At 41.8% G+C, this 22,038-nt stretch overlaps 1 protein-coding gene across 1 annotated transcript in view; it reads left to right on the top strand.

Annotated features, from left to right (window-relative positions):
- Positions 1-22,038, top strand: part of GADL1 (glutamate decarboxylase like 1) — a 462,065-nt gene that overhangs the window by 355,306 nt on the left and 84,721 nt on the right. Inside the window, exons 13-14 of the mRNA XM_069730021.1 lie at positions 10,669-10,720; positions 18,665-18,754. Of these exons, the coding sequence (XP_069586122.1) occupies positions 10,669-10,720; positions 18,665-18,754 (142 nt within the window). The remainder of the gene's footprint in view (positions 1-10,668; positions 10,721-18,664; positions 18,755-22,038) is intronic.

Genomic DNA, 22,038 nt, shown 5'->3' with positions numbered 1-22,038 from the left:
AAGTGTCAGATCAGCGATCTGACCCTATAACATAAAGCCCCCGAACCAATGTTGTAAAGTTAAAAAAAAATATTTACATACTAAAACTAAATAAAGAAAAAATAAAAATATTGTTCCCATAAATATATTTCTTTATAAAAAAACAATAAAAGTACACATATTTAGTATCACCGTGTCCGTAACGACCCGACCTATTAAACTGTTCTGCTAGTTAACCACTTCAGTGAACACCGTAAAAAAAAAAAAACGAGGCAAAAAATCACGCTTTATTATCATGCAGCCAAACAAAAAGTGGAATAACACGCAATCAAAAATACGGATATAAATATCCATGGAACCACTGAAAACACCATCTTGTCCCGCAAAAAACGAGCCGCAATTCAGCATCATCAGCAAAAAAATTAAAAAGTTATAGTCCTCAGAATAAAGCGATGCAAAAATAATTCTTTTTTCTATAAAATAGTCTTTATCGTATAAAAGCACCAAAACATAAAAAAATATAAATGAGGTATCGCTGTTATCATACTGACCCGAAGAATAAAACTGCTTTATCAATTTTAACAAACATGGAACGGTTGATAAGCAAGAGAGGGGGCACCACAGATACCAAGGGATCCAACCAGGTCTATATGATATGAACCATTTCAAAAAAGAAAAAAAAGAAATAGACCAAAAATCGGGGATCACCGGAGGCACGGATCAAGTAAAAAGAGCAAATTTTATTCAAAAGTGTATAGACGGACACAGAAAACCACATAGAGCACACATTAAAAACATTTAAAACATTGGTCATCCATGTGACCTATACATGGTACACTTAGGCCCAAAATGGAGCCATCCCCCTGTATGAGCCAACTCCCCAGTATCAATAGATGACAAATATAAAGAAAATCCTTACTATTACCGAGTGTGATGTCTATGTGAACAGCACCTTATTTTATCATACAAAGAAATATTAAAGATATTGATTAAAGAGATCTAAATGGTAAATACACATATAGTCATATAGCTAGCGCATTCAGCATGTGTCACAATGACTTGTAAGAAGATCCACATTGCCTAGATGCACCATGTTATAATGAAGGCAATTTCCATGGTATAAACACATGAAAAAATGAGTCATCTAGACATGAACCCCAATTGCCATAGAAATAAATAAAGATACATATAGAGATGTAGATAGCCAGCCCAGCTGAGGGCAGAATCAGGTTCAAAGACTAATATATCTATTAGCAGAGTAAGTACGAGACTCCATGTGCCAAAGATGCAGAGACTCCCATGCTGAAGAGGCATACACACAGTTACCAGAGCCTCTGGGGCTAGATGACCCAAGCTCAATGGGCGAGCATATAGATGGACACATAGGGGCAACAAGAGGGGTACGAACCTCAATGTGCCAATGGATAAAAATATAGCGAACCTTCATGAACTTACATCAAGCGATTTTTTATCGTCCGAACAAAGCGAGGCCGAAGGCACAACCGGAGGGGCCGAAGGAGGAGACATGGCCAAAAGAAAACGGAACAAGAACTACAGGGTCTGGTCCCCCAAATACAGACGGGAGACACGACAGAACAGGAAACGATAGATGTGCCCACAATGCCGGCTGGTCCAGTACAATCTGACAGTTGGCGTTCAAATTGCTATATCATCAACCATCCATTGTGGATGATTTACCCATGGAAGAGCGACAAGTTTTCAGGGACCTCTTGGACCTATTGGAGGAAAATGAAGGAGGGCATCAAAAGAAGAAAAAGTTCCCTGGTAGGTTACCTTCACAGGCTACACCTTCCTTGTCTTTTTTTTCCAGCCATCCAGAGCTTTTTTAATGCAGTATGTGATGAGATACAGGGCCTAAAACCAGACCCTAATAAAGGGAGAAATATTAATAAGATGCGAAACTTGGTTCAAATCGAGACTTCGTCATCTGTGAGGCTGACAAAGGTGGCAACTTGGTTTTATGGCCTATTGAACTGTATCTGGATGAAGCTAGGCACCAACTGTCAGATTCCGATTGTTATCAGGTCCTTCCTTCGGACCCCTCTGATGTATTTAAAGCCAAATTGGATCGCCTTCTGGATTCGGCATTCACCAGGAGTATTATAAACAAGCGCGTGAGAGATTTTATGACTAATCACCATCCGAGAGTACCGACCTTTTATTTACTTCCAAAGGTCCATAAATCCGTACAGACACCACCAGCCTCTTGTTGCCTCCTTGGACTCCTTCGTTAGGGATTCCAATTTTTGATCCAACAGCTACAGGACCTGAGTGTTCCACCTGATGTGTACCTCGTCACACTGGATGTCCAGTCCCTATATACTTGCAGACGGCATGATCTGGGGATTCAGGCGGTTGCCTTCTTTTTGGACCAGAACACAACAGGCACCCTGGAAGAATGTCATCAATTCATTATGATTCTGAACCAAAACCCCTGGAATATACGGCTGACCTCACACCTTTCACAGAAAGAAGTGGAATTCTTGGATCTCAAGCTTTACCCTAAGGATGGCATCACACGGTCACATGGGCGGCACGCGACCAATCAGAAGCCGCGACGTCATTCGCAGGTCCTAAAGGCGCTCATTTTAAACAAAGAAGCCGGCCGGTTACCAGCGTGATGTCCAGGGGCCGCCGGAGAGGTGAGCATATCAATATTTTTTATTTTAATTCTTTATTTTACACCTCACTATGGATCCCAGGGCCTGAAGGAGAGTTTCCTCTCCTTCAGACCCTGGGAACCATCTGGATACATTCCGATACTTGATGTCCCATTGACTTGTATTGGTATCGGATATCGGTATCGGCGATATCAGATATTTTTTGGGTATCGGCCGATACTATCCGATACCTATACTTTCAAGTATCGGACGGTATCGCTCAACACTATTCATCACCTTTATATTTTGAACTAGGTCTTCTATTTAGCAATAACTTGCAGTAGCCTAGGTAGAAATTGGATCTCTATGTGAACAGCACTACTAGGACTTTAATCTATATATATAATTGCCTAAGGGTTTTTCCGTCTGTCTGTCTTTCTGTCTGTCTGTCTGTCTTTCTGTCTGTCTGTCTGTCCAGGAAATCCCGCATCTCTGATTGGTCGAGGCCGCCAGGCCTCGACCAATCAGAGACCGGCACAGCATCGACGTAGAAATCCCGCGCCTCTGATTGGTCGAGGCCGCCAGGCCTCGACCAATCAGCAACGGGCACAGCGACGATGATGTCATAAAGGACGTAGACATCCCGTATCTCTGATTGGTCGAGGCCGCCAGGCCTCGACCAATCAGAGACGGGCACAGCGACGATGATGTCATAATGGTTGCCATGGCGACGATGATGTCATAAAGGTTGCCTCGACCAATCAGCGACGGGCACAGTCTGCCGCGAATTCTGGAACCATCATTGTCCATATACTACGGGGACATGCATATTCTAGAATACCCGATGCGTTAGAATCGGGCCACAATCTAGTCTATATATATAATTGTCTAAGGGTTTTTCCGTCTGTCTGTCTTTCTGTCTGTCTGTCTGTCTTTCTGTCTGTCTGTCTGTCTGTCCTGGAAATCCCGCGTCTCTGATTGGTCGAGGCCTGGCGGCCTCAACCAATCAGAGACTGGCACAGCATCGACGTAGAAATCCCGCGTCTCTGATTGGTCGAGGCCGCCAGGCCTCGACCAATCAGCAACGGGCACAGCGACGATGATGTCATAAAGGACGTAGACATCTCACGTTTCTGATTCAGCGATGGGCACAGTATCGACGTAGATGTCATAATGGTTGCCATGGCGATGATGATGTCATAAAGGTTGCCTCGACCAATCAGCGACGGGCACAGTCTGCCGCAAATTCTGGAAACATCATTGTCCATATACTACGGGGACATGCATATTCTAGAACAGGGGTCCCCAACTCCAGTCCTCAAGGCCCACCAACAGGTCATGTTTTCAGGATTTCCTTTGCATTGCACAGGTGATGCAATTATTACCGGGGCAAGACTAAGGAAATCCTGAAAACATGACATGTTGGTGGGCCTTGAGGACTGGAGTTGGGGACCCCTGTTCTAGAATACCCGATGCGTTAGAATCGGGCCACAATCTAGTTTAATATAAGCACCTTTCGCACTAGTATCACTCCTGCTGGTTCTATATGTGATGTCTTTGTCAACAACACCAGACCGTATGCCCTTGACCTGCATGTCCAAATATCTTTTGATAATTTGTGATTTTGTCTCTTTATAGTTTTACAGTAGTGCAACATCTCATCTGTGGCCCACTTTGAGTTTACATGGAATATGTATATATATATATATATATATATATATATATATAACATTGTTCTGCCCTTGAAAGAGGCTTTAGGTTGCTTTATTAAACCAGCAATTTTACATGTAAATATTTATTTTTGTCATGGTTTGCAATGACGTATTTGTTGTTGACATACAGTGAGCATAGGTGTCCAGTCCACGTGCCCCGGGCAATTTTGCCTGGAGTGTGATGGGAGCTCACATTGGCACCCTGATTATGACTTTTGGGGTTGGGCAAAGTGTAACTGGGGAATCCCAGCAATCCCTTATAGGGCCAACGCTGGCTGAGTTATAGCATGACTAGAGTGTTTATATTATGACTAGATTGTGGCCCGATTCTAAAGCATCGGGTATTCTAGAATATGCATGTCCCCGTAGTATATGGACAATGATGATTCCAGAATTCGAGGCAGATTGTGCCCGTCGCTGATTGGTCGAGGCAACCTTTATGACATCATCGTCGCCATGGCAACCATTATGACATCTACGTCGATACTATGCCCGTCGCTGAATCAGAAATGTGGAATTTCTACTTCCTTTATGACATCATCGTCGCTGTGCCCGTTGCTGATTGGTCGAGGCCTGGCGGCCTCGACCAATCAGAGATGTGGGATTTCTACGTCGATACTGTGCCCGTTGCTGATTGGTCGAGGCCTGGCGGCCTCGACCAATCAGAGACGCGGGATTTCCAGGACAGACAGAAAGACAGAAAGACAGACAGACGGAAAAACCCTTAGGCAATTATATATATAGATATTGCACATAAGGTATGGAGTCTTTAAGTGCTTGTAATAGTCCTGATTAGGGCACTACAAGAGCATGCTTTATGCTACGTGCTCCATTCTAACAAAGTTGTGGCCCTACCCGTTGTGGCAATGTATGTGGCATTGGCAATGCACATTTTCTACGCCTGTTTGCCCCCCTGCACGATGACACGCGTGGGGTTGGATGTCTGGGTATGTCCTAAATACTACAGGTGTGGCATCTATGCAGCTACATAACTGCTGCCTGGGTGCAATGAAATGTGACAAGTGAAGCCCCTGCACGCAGCTATGATAACTTACTTTGAATGTGCCAAGGCTTATCTAATGATATATCGTTACCCTATACGAGACTATATGTTGCCTCACTGGTATTTGTATATTTGTAGGCTTATGGTGGTTCTGGGCACTTGTAATCCAATGCTCATAAGAGCCTGTAGTGCACCAACATGGGGCACGAAGACGCACATCAGGTCAAGCGTCCATGCGCCCATGACAACTCTGCCTGAGACCTGATGACGTGGTATGGGCAGAATGTTGCTGGGCCCCTCTGGCATCTTGATCTAAGTGTGGCATTTGCTATGTACATGTTTGTGCCACTCTTCTGCTCCCCTGCGCAATGGCAAGCATGGGGTTAAAGGTGTCTGCCGGCACCCTGTATACAAAGTATGGTGATACACTACAGGCACAGCATTCATGCTGCCTGGGTGCAATAACATGTAATGGATGGAGCTCACGTACGCAGCCAGCTCAATTTACTCTGTCGGGATACAATCTTGTGTGGTATCATAGGCCACCTCATAGTTATGCGCACCACTGTCCTTTTGCTATGTTTTTGTGCATTTAGAACTTAAACATTCACAAGCACTTGCAATACTCCACCAGGGGGCGCAGGGACGCACACCAACCCAAGCGTCTGTGCTCCCATTGCAATTGTGTTGGAGATCCGATGACGTGGGGTAGGCGGGGTGTTGCCAGGCACCCTTGACAACCTGGTGTGACGAGACAATACACAGGAGAGACGCCTGTGTGCGCAGGTGCTGGCAGCACTCACTGGACGCTGGGGGAGGCACCTCAATGTTTCCTGACTACATGCTTCTCTGGTAAGCAGCACAGCTGCAGCTATTTCTTAAGTGATTAATCAGTATATTAGGACGTAGTACACTGACAGGAGTTACCCCTGATGAAGCCACTGAGTGTGGCGACACGCGTCAGGTCAGCGTACCCCCTGTCTCCACTCCCCAGATTGTCCTGTGTGTGTCCAGCAGCCCTTGGCTTTACTTTATATGCTTGATTGAGCTTTGGTCATCTAGCCCCAGAGGCTCTGGTAACTGTGTGTATGCCTCTTCAGCATGGGAGTCTCTGCAGCTTTGGCACCTTGAGTCTCGTACTTACTCTGCTAATAGATATATTAGTCTTTGAACCTGATTCTGCCCTCAGCTGGGCTGGCTATCTACATCTCTATATGTATCTTTATTTATTTCTATGGCAATTGGGGTTCATGTCTAGATGACTCATTTTTTCATGTGTTTATACCATGGATATTGCCTTCATTATAGCATGGTGCATCTAGGCAATGTGGATCTCCTTACAAGTCATTGTGACACATGCTGAATGCGCTAGCTATATGACTATATGTGTATTTACCATTTAGCTCTCTTTAATCAATATCTTTAATATTTCTTTGTATGATAAAATAAGGTGCTGTTCACATAGACATCACACTTGGTAATAGTAAGGATTTTCTTTATATTTGTCATCTATTGATACTGGGGAGTTGGCTCATACAGGGGGATGGCTCCATTTTGGGCCTAAGTGTACCATGTATAGGTCACATGGATGACCAATGTTTTAAATGTTTTTAATGTGTGCTCTATGTGGTTTTCTGTGTCCGTCTATACACTTTTGAATAAAATTTGCTCTTTTTACTTGATCTGTGCCTCCAGTGATCCCCGATTTTTGGTCTATTTCTTTTTCTTCTTTTTTTAAATCAAACATGGAACGGTATGAACGCCCTGCCCCATAGGAAATTCATGAATAGCTGGTTTTTGGTCATTCTGCCTCACAAAAATCGGAATAAAAACCGATCAAAAGATGTCACGTGCCTGAAAGTGGTACCAATAAAATTGTCAACTCTTCCCGCAAAAAACAAGACCTCACATGACTCTGTGGACCAAAATATGGAAAAATTATAGCTCTCAAAATGTGGAGAGGCAAAAACTATTTTTTTCAATAAAACGCATCTTCTAGTGTGTGACAACTGCCAATCATAAAAATCCACTAAAAATACCGCTATAAATAGTAAATCAAACCCCCCTTCATCACCCCCTTAGTTAAGGAAATATAATAAAATTTTAAAAAGTATTTATTTCCATTTTCCCACTTGGGATAGGGTTAGGATTGGGGCTAGGGCTAGGGTTAGGGTTGGGGCAAGGGTTAGGGTTGGGGTTAGGGCTATGGTTAGGGTTGGGGCTAGGCTTAGAGTTAGGGTTGGGCTAGGGCTAGGGTTAGGGCTAAGGTTAGGGTTGGGGCTAGGGTTGGAGGTAGGGTTGGGACTAGGGTTAAGGTTGACTCTAGGGTTAGAGTTGGGGCTAGGGTTAGGGCTAGGGTTAGGGTAAGGGTTAGGGTTAGGGTTAGGGCTAGGGTTAGGGTTGGGGCTAGGGTTAGGGTGTGGGCCAGGGTTGGGGTATGGGCTACAGTTAGGGTTGGGGCTAAAGTTAGGGTTGGGGCTAAAGTTAGGGTTAGGGTTTAGGCTAAAGATGGGGTTAGGGTTGGGGCTAAAGTTAGGGTTAAAATTTGGATTACATTTATAGTTGGCATTAGGGTCAGAGGTGTGTCAGGGTTAGGGGTGTGGTTAGGGTTAAGGTTGGGATTAGGGTTAGGGGTGTGTTGAAGTTAGCAGTATGTTGGAGTTAGGGGTGTGGTTGAGATTAGGGTTGTGGTTGGGATTAGGGTTAGGGGCATGTATGGGTTAGGTGTGTGGTTAGGGTTATGGTTAGAGTTGGGATTAGGGTTAAGAGTGTGTTTGGGTTAGGGTTTCAGTTAGAAATGGGAGTTTCCACTGTTTATGCACATCAAGAGCTCTCCAAACGCGACATGGTGTCCGATATCAATTCCAACCAATTCTGCATTGAAAAAGTAAAACTGTGCTCCTTCCATTCCGAGCTCTCCCGTGCACCCAAACAGGGGTTTACTCCAAAATATGAGGTATCAGTGTACTCAGGACAAATCGGACAACAAATTTTGGGGTCTACTTTATCTTGTTATCCTTGGGAAAATAAAAATTTGGGGGGCTAAAAAAACATTTTTCCTGGAAGAAAAATTAATTTTTATTTTCACGGCTCTACTTTATAAAATGTAGTGAAACACTTGGGGATTCAAAGTTCTAACCACACATCTAGATAAGTTCCTTGGGGGGTCTAGTTTCCATTATGGGGTCACTTGTGGGGGTTTCTACTGTTTAGGTACATTAGGGGCTCTGCAGACGCAACGTGATGCCTGCAGACCATTCCATCTAAGTCTGCATTCCAAACGATGCTCCTTCCCTTCCACGCTCTGTCATGTGCTCAAACAGTGGTTTCCCCCACATATGGGGTATCAGCTTACTCATGACAAATTGGACAACAACTTTTGGGGTCCAATTTGTCCTGTTACCCTTGGGAAAATACAAAACTGGGGGCTAAAATATAATTTTTGTGAACAAAAAAAGAATTTTTGTTTTCACGCCTCTGCGTTATAAACTGTAGTGAAACACTTGGGGATTCAAAGCTCTCACAACACATCTAGATAAGTTCTTTAGGGGGTATACTTTCCAAAGTGGTGTCACTTGTGGGGGTTTCAATGTTTAGGCACATCAGGGGATCTCCAAACGCAACATGGTGTCCCATCTCAATTCCAGTCAATTTTGCATTGAAAAGTCAAACGGCGCGCCTTCCCTTCCAAGCTCTTTCTTCTCTTACCCTTGGGAAAATAAAAAAATTGGGGGCGAAAAGATCTTTTTTGTGAAAAAATATGATTTTTTATTTTTACGGCTCTGCATTATAAACTTATGTGAAGCACTTAGTTGGTCAAAGTGCTCACCACACATCTAGATAAGTTCCTTAGGGGTCTACTTTCCAAAATGTTGTGACATTAGGGGTTTCAATGTTTAGGCACATTAGGGGCTCTCCAAAGGCAACATGGCGTCCCATCTCAATTCCAGTAAATTTTGCATTGAAAAGTCAAACGGCGCTCCTTACCCCCACATATGGGGTATCGACGTACTCAGGTCAAATTGTACAACAACTTTTGGTGTCCATTTTCCCCTGATACCACTGGTAAAATAAAACAAATTGGAGCAGAAATTAATTTTTTGTGAAATAAAAGTTAAATGTCCATTCTTTTTTAAACATTCCAAAAATTCTTGTGAAACACCTGAAGGGTTAATAAACTTCTTGAATGTGGTTTTGAGCATCTTGAGGAGGGCAGTTTTTAGAATGGTGTCAGACTTGGTTATTTTCTATCATATAGACCCCTCAAAATGACTTGAAATGTGATGTGGTCCCTAAAAAAAATGGTGTGGTAAAAATGAGAAATTGCTGGACAACTTTTAACCTTTATAACTCCCTAACAAAAAAAAATGTTAGTTCCAAAATTGTGCTGATGTAACATAAACATGTGGGAAGTGTTACTTATTAAGTATTTTGTGTGACATATCTTTGTGATTTAAGGGCATAAAAATTCAAAGTTGGAAAATTGCAAAATTTTAAAAATTTTCGCCAAATTTCCGTTTTTTTTCACAAATTAACGCAGGTAATATCAAAGAAATTTTACCACTATCATGAAGTACAATAAGTCACGAGAAAACAATGTCAGAATCACTGGGATCCGTTGAAGCATTCCAGAGTTATAACCTCATAAAGGGACAGTGGTCAGAGTTGTAAAAATTGGCCGGTCATTAACGTGCAAACCACCCTTGGGGCTTAAGGGGTTAAATTATTTATTTACTTCCTAAATGCAAATCATTGTAAAAAATCTTTTCTAAAAACTTCTGATCATTTTGTTGCTGTAGAGTCTATGTAACTTTGAAACGTAGCAGGTTGTCCTGCTGTTTCTGATATATATCTAGCAGTCCTTTACTTCTTTGAATGTATCCTCTCATTTGTGACTCATCTCATGGTTAGATGTGACAGAAGGCAAGGAAGAAGGTTGTTCACTGTACTACAGTGTGTGGAGAAGACCGAAGGAATCCAAGTCTATAGGGATAGAAGGTCACATTGGCATGTAGTATATCGAATAGAAGATATGGAGGAAAACATATGCAAATCAGTCTGAAGGGGATGAGAGGCGGAATTAACACTAGTTATATAGTACAGGAAAAAAGGAAATAATCCCTTTGCTCACATTTTAGCTTCCAATTCTGTCAGAACAGAATGAGTAGATGACTCCTGGACTGTAGAAGGGAAAGTAGCATAGGAATTCAGCATTGGTGACACATGATATTTAATGCAATCAGCAGCATCCTAGCAACACAATGAGATATACCATATGTAGATTCCTTAACATTAATTGTATTCAGTGTCACTTTCTATCATAAAAAACCTACATTTATTTTTTCTTTCATAGATACTTAGCTAATGAAATTAAGAAGAGAGATGGATTTGAACTTCTCTGGGAGGTATGTAATTAGTTTAATAAAATCTACAATACATAGTATAGAATTGGATTTTGGTGTTTTTCCTTGATCTTGTTTCATACAGAATGTTTCTATAATATGCGATATCATGTGTCATGTTTTTCTCATTATTCTCTTTTGTGTTGTTTTTGGGGTTATTTCCTGAGCGTTTTTCTGATGATTCTAGTTACCATTTGTTTTTTGGAGGGTTTTCTCATGGGTTCTGTGACATAATTTTTGCTATCATTTTCCTTTAATGTTTTTCACTCTATTGAATAAGGAAGATGCACACACAGTCTTTTTGCAAAGTTTTTGAAGCAGTAATTGAGCAGAACTTCCAAGTTTTTGAGGAGTTATATGTTTTGAGGAGAATTTGAAGACCTTCCACTGAGTTTCTTCTCTGAAAACATAGATGATCAATAATATTAACTTCACCAGTTTTTAAATTATGGTCCCACGGTGCAACCTGCCTCATTAAGGCTGGTTTCACACTTGCGTTTTAAAATGCAGCGTTTTAAACGCAAACGCATTTGGTGCAAAAATGCGTTTAAACGCGTTTAAACGCAGCGTTTTTTAGACGCATGCGTTTTTGCGTTTAAACGTGTTTTGACGCGTTTAAACACGTTTTTTCCTGCGTTTGCATTTTTGAAACGCATGATGAGAAGTGTGTTACAGCTGCCAATCATCAAAATCAACTAGAAAACCCACTATAAACATAAATACCTAGGGTTAGGGTTGGGATCCCTAGTAACCCTAGGGATCCTAACCCTAACACAAACCCTAACCCTAACCCTAACCTTAGGGATCCTAACCCTAACCCTAACACAAACCCTAACCCTAACCCTAACCCTAGGGATCCTAACCCTAACCGTAACACAAACTCTTACCCTAATCCTAACCCTAAAACACAAACTCTAACCCTAACCCAAACTCTAACCCAAACTGTAAAACAAACCCTAACACAAACCCTAACACAAACCCTAACACAAACCCTAACACAAACCCTAACACAAACCCTAACCCTAACCCTAGGGATCCTAACCCTAACACAAACTCTCACCCTAACCCTAACCCTAGGAATCCTAAACCTAACCCTAACCCTAACACAAACCCTAACCCTAACCCTAACCCTAAGGATCCTAACCCTAACCCAAACTATAAAACAAACTCTAACACAAACCCTAACACAAACCCTAACACAAACTCTAACCCTAACCCTAGGGATCCTAACCCTAACACAAACTCTAACCCTAACCCTATTAATCCTAACCCTAACCCTAACCCTAACACAAACTCTAACCCTAACCCTAACCCTAAAACACAAACTCTAACCCCAACCCAAACTGTAAAACAAACTCTAACACAAACCCTAACACAAACCCTAACACAAACCCTAACCCAAACTCTAACCCTAACCCTAACCCTAACTCTAACCCTAGGGATCCTAACCCTAACACAAACTGTAACCCTAACCCTAACCCTAGGAATCCTAACCCTAACCCTAATCCTAACACAAACCCTAACCCAAACCCTAGGGATCCTAACCCTAACCCTAACCCAAACCCTAACCCTAGGGATCCTAACCCTAACCCTAACACAAACCCTAACCCTAACCGTAACCCTAACCCTAGGGATCCTAACCCTAACCCTAGGGTTAGGGTTAGGATCCCTAGGGTTAGGGTTAGGGCTAGGGTTAGGGTTTGGGCTAGGGTTAGGGTTAGGGTTAGGGTTTGTGTTAGGGTTTGTGTTACAGTTTGTGTTACAGTTTGTGTTAAAGTTTGTGTTAGAGTTTGGGTTAGAGTTTCTGTTTTAGGGTTAGGGTTAGGGTTTGTGTTAGGGTTAGGGTTAGGATTCCTAGGGTTAGGGTTAGGGTTAGGGTTTGTGTTAGAGTTTGTGTTACAGTTTGTGTTAGAGTTTGTGTTAGAGTTTGTGTTAGAGTTTGGGTTAGAGTTTGGGTTAGAGTTTGTGTTTTAGGGTTAAGGTTAGGGTTAGGATTAGGGTTAGGGTTAGGATCCCTAGGGTTAGGGTTAGGGTTTGTGTTAGAGTTTGTGTTACAGTTTGTGTTACAGCTTGTGTTAGAGTTTGTGTTACAGTTTGTGTTACAGTTTGTGTTAGAGTTTGTGTTACAGTTTGGGTTAGAGTTTGTGTTTTAGGGTTAGGGTTAGGGTTTGTGTTAGGGTTAGGGATAGGATCCCTAGGGTTAGGGTTAGGGTTAGGTTTAGGGTTTATGTTAGGGTTTGTGTTAGAGTTTGTGTTAGAGTTTGTGTTAGAGTTTGTGTTTTAGGGTTAGGGTTAGGGTTGGGGGGTGGCTTATAAGTGTGTATTCTTGTGTTTTTCTATAAAAATGCATGCGTTTTAAAATGCATGCAAATGCATGTGCTTAAAAACGCATGTGTTTACATAGACATCAATACGTTTTTTTGCTGCGAAAAAACGCATGCGTTTTTTTGCGGCAAAAAAAGCCGCTAAAATTACTACATGTTGCATTTCTGCAACAAAACGCATGCAGATAAAAACGTATGCGTTGCAAAAACGCGTCAAAACGCATGCAAAAAAAGCATGCGTTTTTAATGTTAAGTATGGGAAAATACGCATGCTTTTTTTGCGTTTTTTACCGCAAAATCACACAAAAAAATGGCATATGTGAAACCACCCTAAGGAAAACACCGTGTCTGCGAGTGGGGGTGAGAACACAAATTCCCCAATAGCACCTCTTTGGTACTACAGGTTTGTATACTCTTTCATCACGATATATTTGATTAGCTCTTGGTTACATGAGGCAGCCACAGTGTGGGGTCATACCCTAAAACAATTTTTAGGTGATGTGAATAATATTAAATAGTTAGTTATTACATTGACAGCTGTATAGGAGTGTGATGTATTAGGCAGCAATCATTCAGTTGTTGAAGCCTATGTGTTGAAAACAGAAAACTGATCTTCGAGATAGGCGCAACTTTGAGAAGGGCTACTTTGTGATGCCTAAAACATAAAGTTAAAGAGTATCTGTTATATGTCTAGTCTTGTTGGGTGTTCCCAGTAGTGCTTAGGACCTATGAAAATGTGTTTGGCATCTGCACCGTCGCAGTTACAGCCACAAAATTTTGCACAGTCACACGTCTGGACCCCGAGAGCGTCATAGGCTATGTTGTGAGGCGAAATTTTATCCCCACACTTTCCAATTCACCAAACAATTTTTCCCCTATCTACATAATGGGGAAGAAGTGAAAGGAAACGTGTTGGAGGCAAATTGACAGCTGCCAGATATGAACAAGGGGAACTTAAAGAATGAGAGCGATGGCGTCAAAGAGTATATACAGTACAGTTGCTAAGGTGGGGCCCCGACATGGCATATTCACCACACACGGGGATATGAACACACACACAAACTGCGCCACACACTACCACGTGCTTGAACACATATACCACCCTCAGTACACATTTCACCACACATACACCAACCTCACCACATAAAAGTCGAAACACAAAGTCGCCCCTCAAAACTCGCTACGCACAAAATTCGCCACATGCAAAACTAGGCTCACGCAAAACTCGCCACAAGCAAAACTTGCACACGCGGAAAAATTGCCACATGCACAAAAGTTGCAAAACATACAAAAGTTGCCTCACACAAAACTTGCACATACTCAAAACGCACCACACATAAAACTCGACACGTGCGAACTCGCCATGCGCAAAACTTGCTGCACACAACTTGCTACACTAACCTGTCACATGCAACTCGACACACAAAAAGTTGCTACACGCATGTCGCCACACAAAACTCATCTCACAAAAGTCGCTACATGCATGTCGCCACATGCAACTTAACACACACAACTTGACACATGAAACTCGCCCTAAAACACACACAAGTCTGGTATTATCCTTCAAAAATAAAAATCTGATTAATAAGCAGACAAACTACAAGAGCAACAAATGTACCATATAGGAAATACGGCAGCTGTCAGTCACATGACCCATCTATTATGTGTATGTGTGAGCTAATATATACTGCCAGGGGGGAGGGATTCATGTTGGCTGGGTATTTATCAGGCTGCCAATTTAGCTTACAAATACTGAGGTAAAAATACTGACCAAATAACATGTGAACGAGGTCTAATACAGGAGGAGATGACACACAGATATATACTATGTACAGGAGCAGATGACACACAGGTATATACTATATATATGGGAGATGACACACAGGTATATACTATATACAGGAGGAGGTGACATACAGCTATATACTATATATAGGAGGAGATGACTTACAGGTATATACTATATACAGGAAAGATGACTTACAGGTATATACTATATACAGGAGGAGATGACTTACAGGTATATACTATATACAGGGGAGATGACACAGGTATATACTATATACAGGAGGAGATGACATACAGGTATATATAAATATATATATATAGGAGATGACATACAGGTATATACTATATACAGAAGGAGATGACGCACGTATATACTATATACAGGAGGAGATGACATACAGGTACATACTATATACAGGGGAGATGACACACAGGTATATACTATATACAGGAGCAGATGACACACAGGTATATAGTATATACAGGAGGAGATGATATACAGGTATATATTATATATAGGAGGAGATGACATGCAGGTATATACTATATACAGGAGGAGATGACACATGTATATAATATATACAGGAGGAGATGACACACGTATATACTATATACAGGAGGAGATGACAAACAGGTATATACTATATAAAAGAGGAGATAACACATAGGTATATAGAGGAGGAGATGACATACAGCAGGTATATACTATATACAGGGGAGATGACATACAGGTGTAGAAAGTAAAAAATCACTGCACTCTTTGACCAGAAAGGGTTTGCTTCAAGTGAAAACAGTTTATTCATAGGTGAAGAGTGACAGGTAATGTTATAGGAGGAGATGACATACAGGTATATACTATATACAGAAGAAATAAAACGTATATACTCGAGTATAAGCCGACCCCCTAACTTTGCCACAAAAAACTGGGAAAACTTAATGACTCGAGCATAAGCCTAGGGTGGGAAATGCAGCAGCTACCGGTAAATGTCAAAAGTAAAAATAGATACCAATAAAAGTAAAATTAAGTGAGACATCAGTAGGTTAAGTGTTTTTGAATATCCTAATTGAATCAGGAGCCCCATATAATGCTCCATAAAGTTTATGATGGCCCCATAAGATGCTCCATATTAAAATATGCCCCATATAATCCTAAAAACGGACCACCACTGACCGACCAGAAAGTTCAAACGTGCATTTCGGCACTTTGCCTTCGTCAGGGGGTGCTGAAACGCGCGTTTGGGAGGACGCCATTCAGGAGTCAGGGCTCTACTTTGTGACAGTAAGTAAGTTACACGTTACTACTGATCTTACTTTAACTATATCTATTCCCTGACTTCTCTGCATAGTTGCTTCACGGCCCTTTGTTAGGTCCACATTTAAGTGCTTAAATATCCACCTACTGCGGTTGCTCAAACCTGATAGTGCATCCTGATTGTGCCTTCACTTGCAACTATTTAATTTGAGCCTTTGATTGGTTTTTGTATGCACGTTTCTTGCACTTATACCTGGTCCACTATATGATTAATGTTACACATTGTAATTTATATTGTTTCACTGTCACATTTTTTTGTGGCACTACCATGGATTACTATGGAGTACCTACAGTTTGTTTGAGGATTTAATTCAATGTCAGCAGCAGCTTCTTTTTGGGGACATTCTTTATTTGCTGTGACTCTTACTGCTGTTTTGATACTTTCTCTGTATTTACATACATTATTCTCCTGATTGCGTCCTTTTTTCAGTTTTTATGGGTAAAATATACTTGATGCATTTTATATAGTTTTAATTACCTATAATTTTCCTGTGCTTATGCTTTCTGTATTTTATGATTATGACTTAATAAATCTGTATTTTTGGACTTTCTGGTCGGTCAGTGGTGCTCACTTTTTTGTCTTTATTGATTTTATCCGGCTGTCCATAATAGTACACCTCAGTACTTCACGTGGTGATAGCGGTTATATGTTACTTCTATTCCTATATATGGTCTACACTTATTATTACCGCATGTACCTCACCCTGTGCATATTTCTTCTTAATTGACCCATATAATCCTGCATAAAGGTTAATAATGGCCCCATAAGATGCTCCATAGACACATTTACCCAATATAATGCTGCACAAATGTTGATTATGGCCCCATAAGATGCTCCATAAAGATATTTGCCCCATATAGTGCTGCACAAACCTTGATTATGGCCCCATAGGATACTCCATACAGACACTTGCACCATATAATTCTCCACCAACGTTAATTATGGCCCCATAAGATGCTCCATAAAGATATTTTCCCTATATAGTGCTGCACAAGCGTTATGGCTCCATAAGATGCTCCATACAGACACTTGCCCCATTTGCTGTTGCTGCGATAAAAAATAAAAAATCACATACTCACCTCTCCGTTGCTCAGGCCCCGACACTTTTAAAAAAATGGGCTGAAAATATCGGCTTATACTCGAGTATATACGGTATATATATATATATGTGTGTGTGTTTTGTGTATACATACAGTATGTGCACTCAGGTTCTTTACGTCTGCAACTAGAACGTATACATTATATATATACTATATACATTTATATACGGTATATATTAGAATATATATAATATATACATATTGTATTTATTCTAGTTGCAGATATAAAGGCTATAAATGAGAAGAGAAATTTCTAAGTAGTGATGCAACTTGCAGCTCGAGGGCCCCAATGCAAAATCACCAACAGGGACCCCAACTGTTGCAGGTCTTTATTATTAAAGGGAACCTGTCACCCCCGTTTTTTGAGATTGAGCTATAAATACTGTTAAATAGGGCCTGCGCTGTGTGTTCCTATAGTGTATGTAGTGTACCCCGATTCCCTATGTATGCTGAGAAATAACTTACCAAAGTCGCCGTTTTCGCCTGTCAATCAGGCTGGTCAGGTCGGGAGGGCGTGGTGACATCGCTGGTTCTTCCTCAGCTTTACGTTGGTGGCGTAGTGGCGTAGTGGTGAACAAGCAGCGCGCGATCTGCGCTGTAATCCCTTGCATCGGTGGGGGCGGCCATCTTCCTGGGGCCGCGCGTGCGCAGATCGAGTGCTCTGATGCACGGGGCTTCAGGAAAATGGCCTTGGGATGCCGCGCGTGCGCATTAGAGATCGCGGCGGCCATTTTCCCAAAGCCGAGTTTGCATCTCGGCTTTGGGAAAATGGCCGCCGCGATCTCTAATGCGCACGCGCGGCATCCCGCGGCCATTTTCCTGAAGCCCCGTGCATCAGAGCACTCGATCTGCGCACGCGCGGCCCCAGGAAGATGGCCGCCCCCACCGATGCAAGGGATTACAGCGCAGATCGCGCGCTGCTTGTTCACCACTACGCCACTACGCCACCAACGTAAAGCTGAGGAAGAACCACCGATGTCACCACGCCCTCCCGACCTGACCAGCCTGATTGACAGGCGAAAACGGCGACTTTGGTAAGTTATTTCTCAGCATACATGGGGAATCGGGGTACACTACATACACTATAGGAACACACAGCGCAGGCCCTATTTAACAGTATTTATAGCTCAATCTCAAAAAACGGGGTGACAGGTTCCCTTTAATAGTCTTTTCATATGGACCAAATGGATCTTTTGGGGCCGCTAGGCTCCGAGGCCAGGTGCGATTTCAACCCCTGCACCTATAGATACGCCCCTGTTTCTAATGAGAAAGTGAGATTCTAAGAAAAATAAATATACAGTGAAGATGTGCCTAAGCAAATAAATAGATGTGAGATGTGTAGACATTGTTGCTGCATAATTTTTTTGTTTTTGTAAAGTACATTCTTTTACTAACTTGTATTTTTCTGTTTGTTCTTTTTAGCCACAATATGCAAATATCTGTTTTTGGTACATTCCACCAAGTTTAAGAAAGATGGATAAGGGACCAGAATACTGGCAGATTCTGAACCAGGTAGGCATTAAGCAGTTCTTTGCAGATAAAGTGTGTTTGGATCTGTTAACTTTTTATCTAAAAAATAATGTGTACAAAACAACAACACTGAACTAAAAATTAGTAATTGTTTTGGGCTTATTAAGTTTGTGACTCCCCCATGTGGTAAATAAGGATGAATGCAAGTAAGTACAGTACAAAGGAATCAAAATCATCAGTGGTTTGACCAATGTTCTTTATTATTTTTACCATTTTTAGTCTCTTGGCTACCTACTGATTACAATTATAGTAAAATAATGATTTTTTTTTCTCTTTCTATTCTGCTTTTCTTTTCTAGTTACTTCTATTATGTTACTTTATGTTCACTACAGTACAGTAAATAGTTTAACCTAGGATATTAATCTAACAACTACGTAAAGAGATCTGTTCTTTAATTAGCATTTAACCCCTTAATCCCATATGACGTACTATCCCGTCGAGGTGACCTGGGACTTAATTCCCAGTGATGGAATAGTACGTCATATGCGATCGACCGCGCTCACGGGGGGAACGCGGCCGATTGCGGCCGGGTGTCAGCTGACTATCGCAGCTGACATCCGGCACTATGTGACAGGAGCGGTCACGGACCGCCCCCGGCATATTAACCCCTGGAACACTGTGATCAAACATGATCGCAGCTTTCCGGCGGAACAGGGAAGCATCGCGCAGGGAGGGGGTCCCTGCATGCATCCCTGAGACCCTCGGTACAAGGCGATGTGCTCACCTTGTACCGAGCGTCTCCTCCTTGCAGGCCCCGGATCCAAAATGGCCACGGGGCTACAGCCAGGTCCTGCAGGGAGGTGGCTTACCAGTGCCTGCTCAGAGCAAGCGCTGGTAAGCCTGCAGCCCTGCATGTCAGATCGCTGATCTGACACAGTGCTCTGCAAAGTGTCAGATCAGCGATCTGACCCTATAACATGATGCCCTCCCCTGGGACAACGTTATAAAGTTAAAAAAAAATATTCACATGTGTAAAAAAAAAAAATCCCTAAATAAAAAATATTGTTCCCATAAATACATTTCTTTATCTAAACAATAATTAAACAACAATAAAAGTACACATATTTAGTATCACCGCGTCCGTAACGAACCCACCTATAAAACTGTCCCGCTAGTTAACCCCTTCAGTAAACGCGGTAAAAAAAACGAGGCAAAAAGCAACACTTTATTATCATACCGCCGAACAAAAAGTAGAATAACACGCGATCTAAAAGGCAGATACAAATAATTATGGTACCGCTGAAAACGTCATCTTGTCCCGCAAAAAATGAGCCTCCATACAGCATCATCAGCGAAAAAATAAAAAACTTATAGTCCTCAGAATACAGCGATGCAAAAATAATTATTTTTTCTATAAAATAGTTTTTATCATATAAAAGCACCAAAACATAAAAAAAGATATAAATGAGGTATCGCTGTAATCATAGTGACTCGAACAATAAAACTGCTTTATCAAGTTTACCAAACGTTAAACGGTATAAACGCCCCCCCCCCCCCCCCCTCAATTCATGAGTAACTGGTTTTTGGTCATCCTGCCTCACAAACATTGGAATAAAAAGCGATCAAAAAATGTCACGTGCCCAAAAATGTTACCAATAAAAATGGCAATTTGTCCCACCAAAAATAAGACCTCAAATGACTATGTGGACTAAAATATGGAAAAATTATAGCTCTCATAATGTGGAGACGCAAAAAGTATTTCTTGCAATAAAATGCGTCTTTTAGTCTGTGACGGTTGTCAATCATAATAATCCGCTAAAAAAACGTAAATAGTAAACAAAACCCCCCTTCGTCATCTCCTTCGTTAGGGGAAAAAATAATAAAATTAGAAAAATGTATTTATTTCCATTTTCCCATTAGGGTTAGGGCTAGGGATAGGGTTAGGGTTAGGGCTAGAGTTAGGGCTAGGTTTAGGGCTAGGGTTAGGATTAGGGCTAGGGTTACGATTAGGGCTAGGGTTAGGGCTAGAGTTAGAGCTAGGGTTAGGGCTAGGGTTAGGGGTAGGGTTAAGGCTAGGGTTAGGGCTAGGGCTAGGGTTAGGGCTAGAGTTTGGGCTAGAGTTAGGGTTAGGGCTAGGTTAGGGTTAGGGCTATGGTTAGGGTTAGGGCTAGGGTTACGGCTAGGTTTGGGGCTAGGGTTAGGGCTTGGGTCTTGGGTTGGGGCTAGGGTTAGGGCTAGGGTTACGGCTAGGTTTGGGGCTAGGGTTAGGGCTTGGGTCTTGGGTTGGGGCTAGGGTTAGGGTTAGGGTTGGGGCTAGGGTTAGGGTTTCAGTTAGAATTGGGTGTTTCCACTGTTTAGGCACATCAGGGGCTCTCAAAACGCGACATGGTGCCCTATCTCAATTCCAGCCAATTCTGAAAAAGTTAAACAGTGCTCCTACCCTTCCGAACTCTCCCGTGCGCCCAAACAGGGGTTTACCTCAACATATGGGGTATCAGCGTACTCAGGACAAATTTGACAACAACTATTGGGGTCCAATTTCTCCTGTTACCCTTGGGAAAATAAAAATTTTGCGGCTAAATTACCATTTTGTGGAAAAAATGATTTTTTATTTTCACGGCTCTGCATTATAAACTGTAGTGAAACACTTGGGGGTTCAAAGTTCTCTCAACACATCTAGATAAGTTCCTTGGGCGGTCTAGTTTCCAATATGGGGTCACTTGTGGAGAGTTTCTACTGTTTAGGTACATTAGGGGCTCTGCAAATGCAACGTGAAGCTTGCAGACCAATCCATCTAAGTCTGCATTCCAAATGGCCCAAACAGGGGTTTACTCCCACATATGGGGTATCAGCATTCTCAGGAGAAATTGCACAACAACTTTTAACATCCAATTTCTTCTCATACCCTAGGGAAAATAAAAAAGTGGTGGCAAAAAATAATTTTTGAAAAAAATATGATTTTTATTTTTACGGTTCGCATTATAAACTTCTATGAAGCACTTGGTGGGTCAAAGTGCTCACCACACATCTAGATAAGTTTCTTAGGGGGTCTACTTTCCAAAATGATGTCACTTGTGGGGGGTTTTAATGTTTGGGCACATCAGTGACTCTCCAAACGCAACATGGCGACCCATGGGGTATTGGCTTACTCAGGACAAATTGTACAACAACTTTTGGGATCCATTTTCTCCTGTTACCCTAGGTAAAATAAAACAAATTGGAGCTGAAGTTTTCTTTGTGAAAAAAAGTTAAATGTTCATTTTTATTTAAACATTCCAAAAATTCCTGTGAAACACCTGAAGGGTTAATAAACTTCTTTAATGTGG

This window comes from Ranitomeya imitator, chromosome 6 (assembly GCF_032444005.1).
Source record: "Ranitomeya imitator isolate aRanImi1 chromosome 6, aRanImi1.pri, whole genome shotgun sequence".
Classification (NCBI taxonomy): domain Eukaryota; kingdom Metazoa; phylum Chordata; class Amphibia; order Anura; family Dendrobatidae; genus Ranitomeya; species Ranitomeya imitator.
This window is presented reverse-complemented; position numbering and strand designations above follow the sequence as displayed.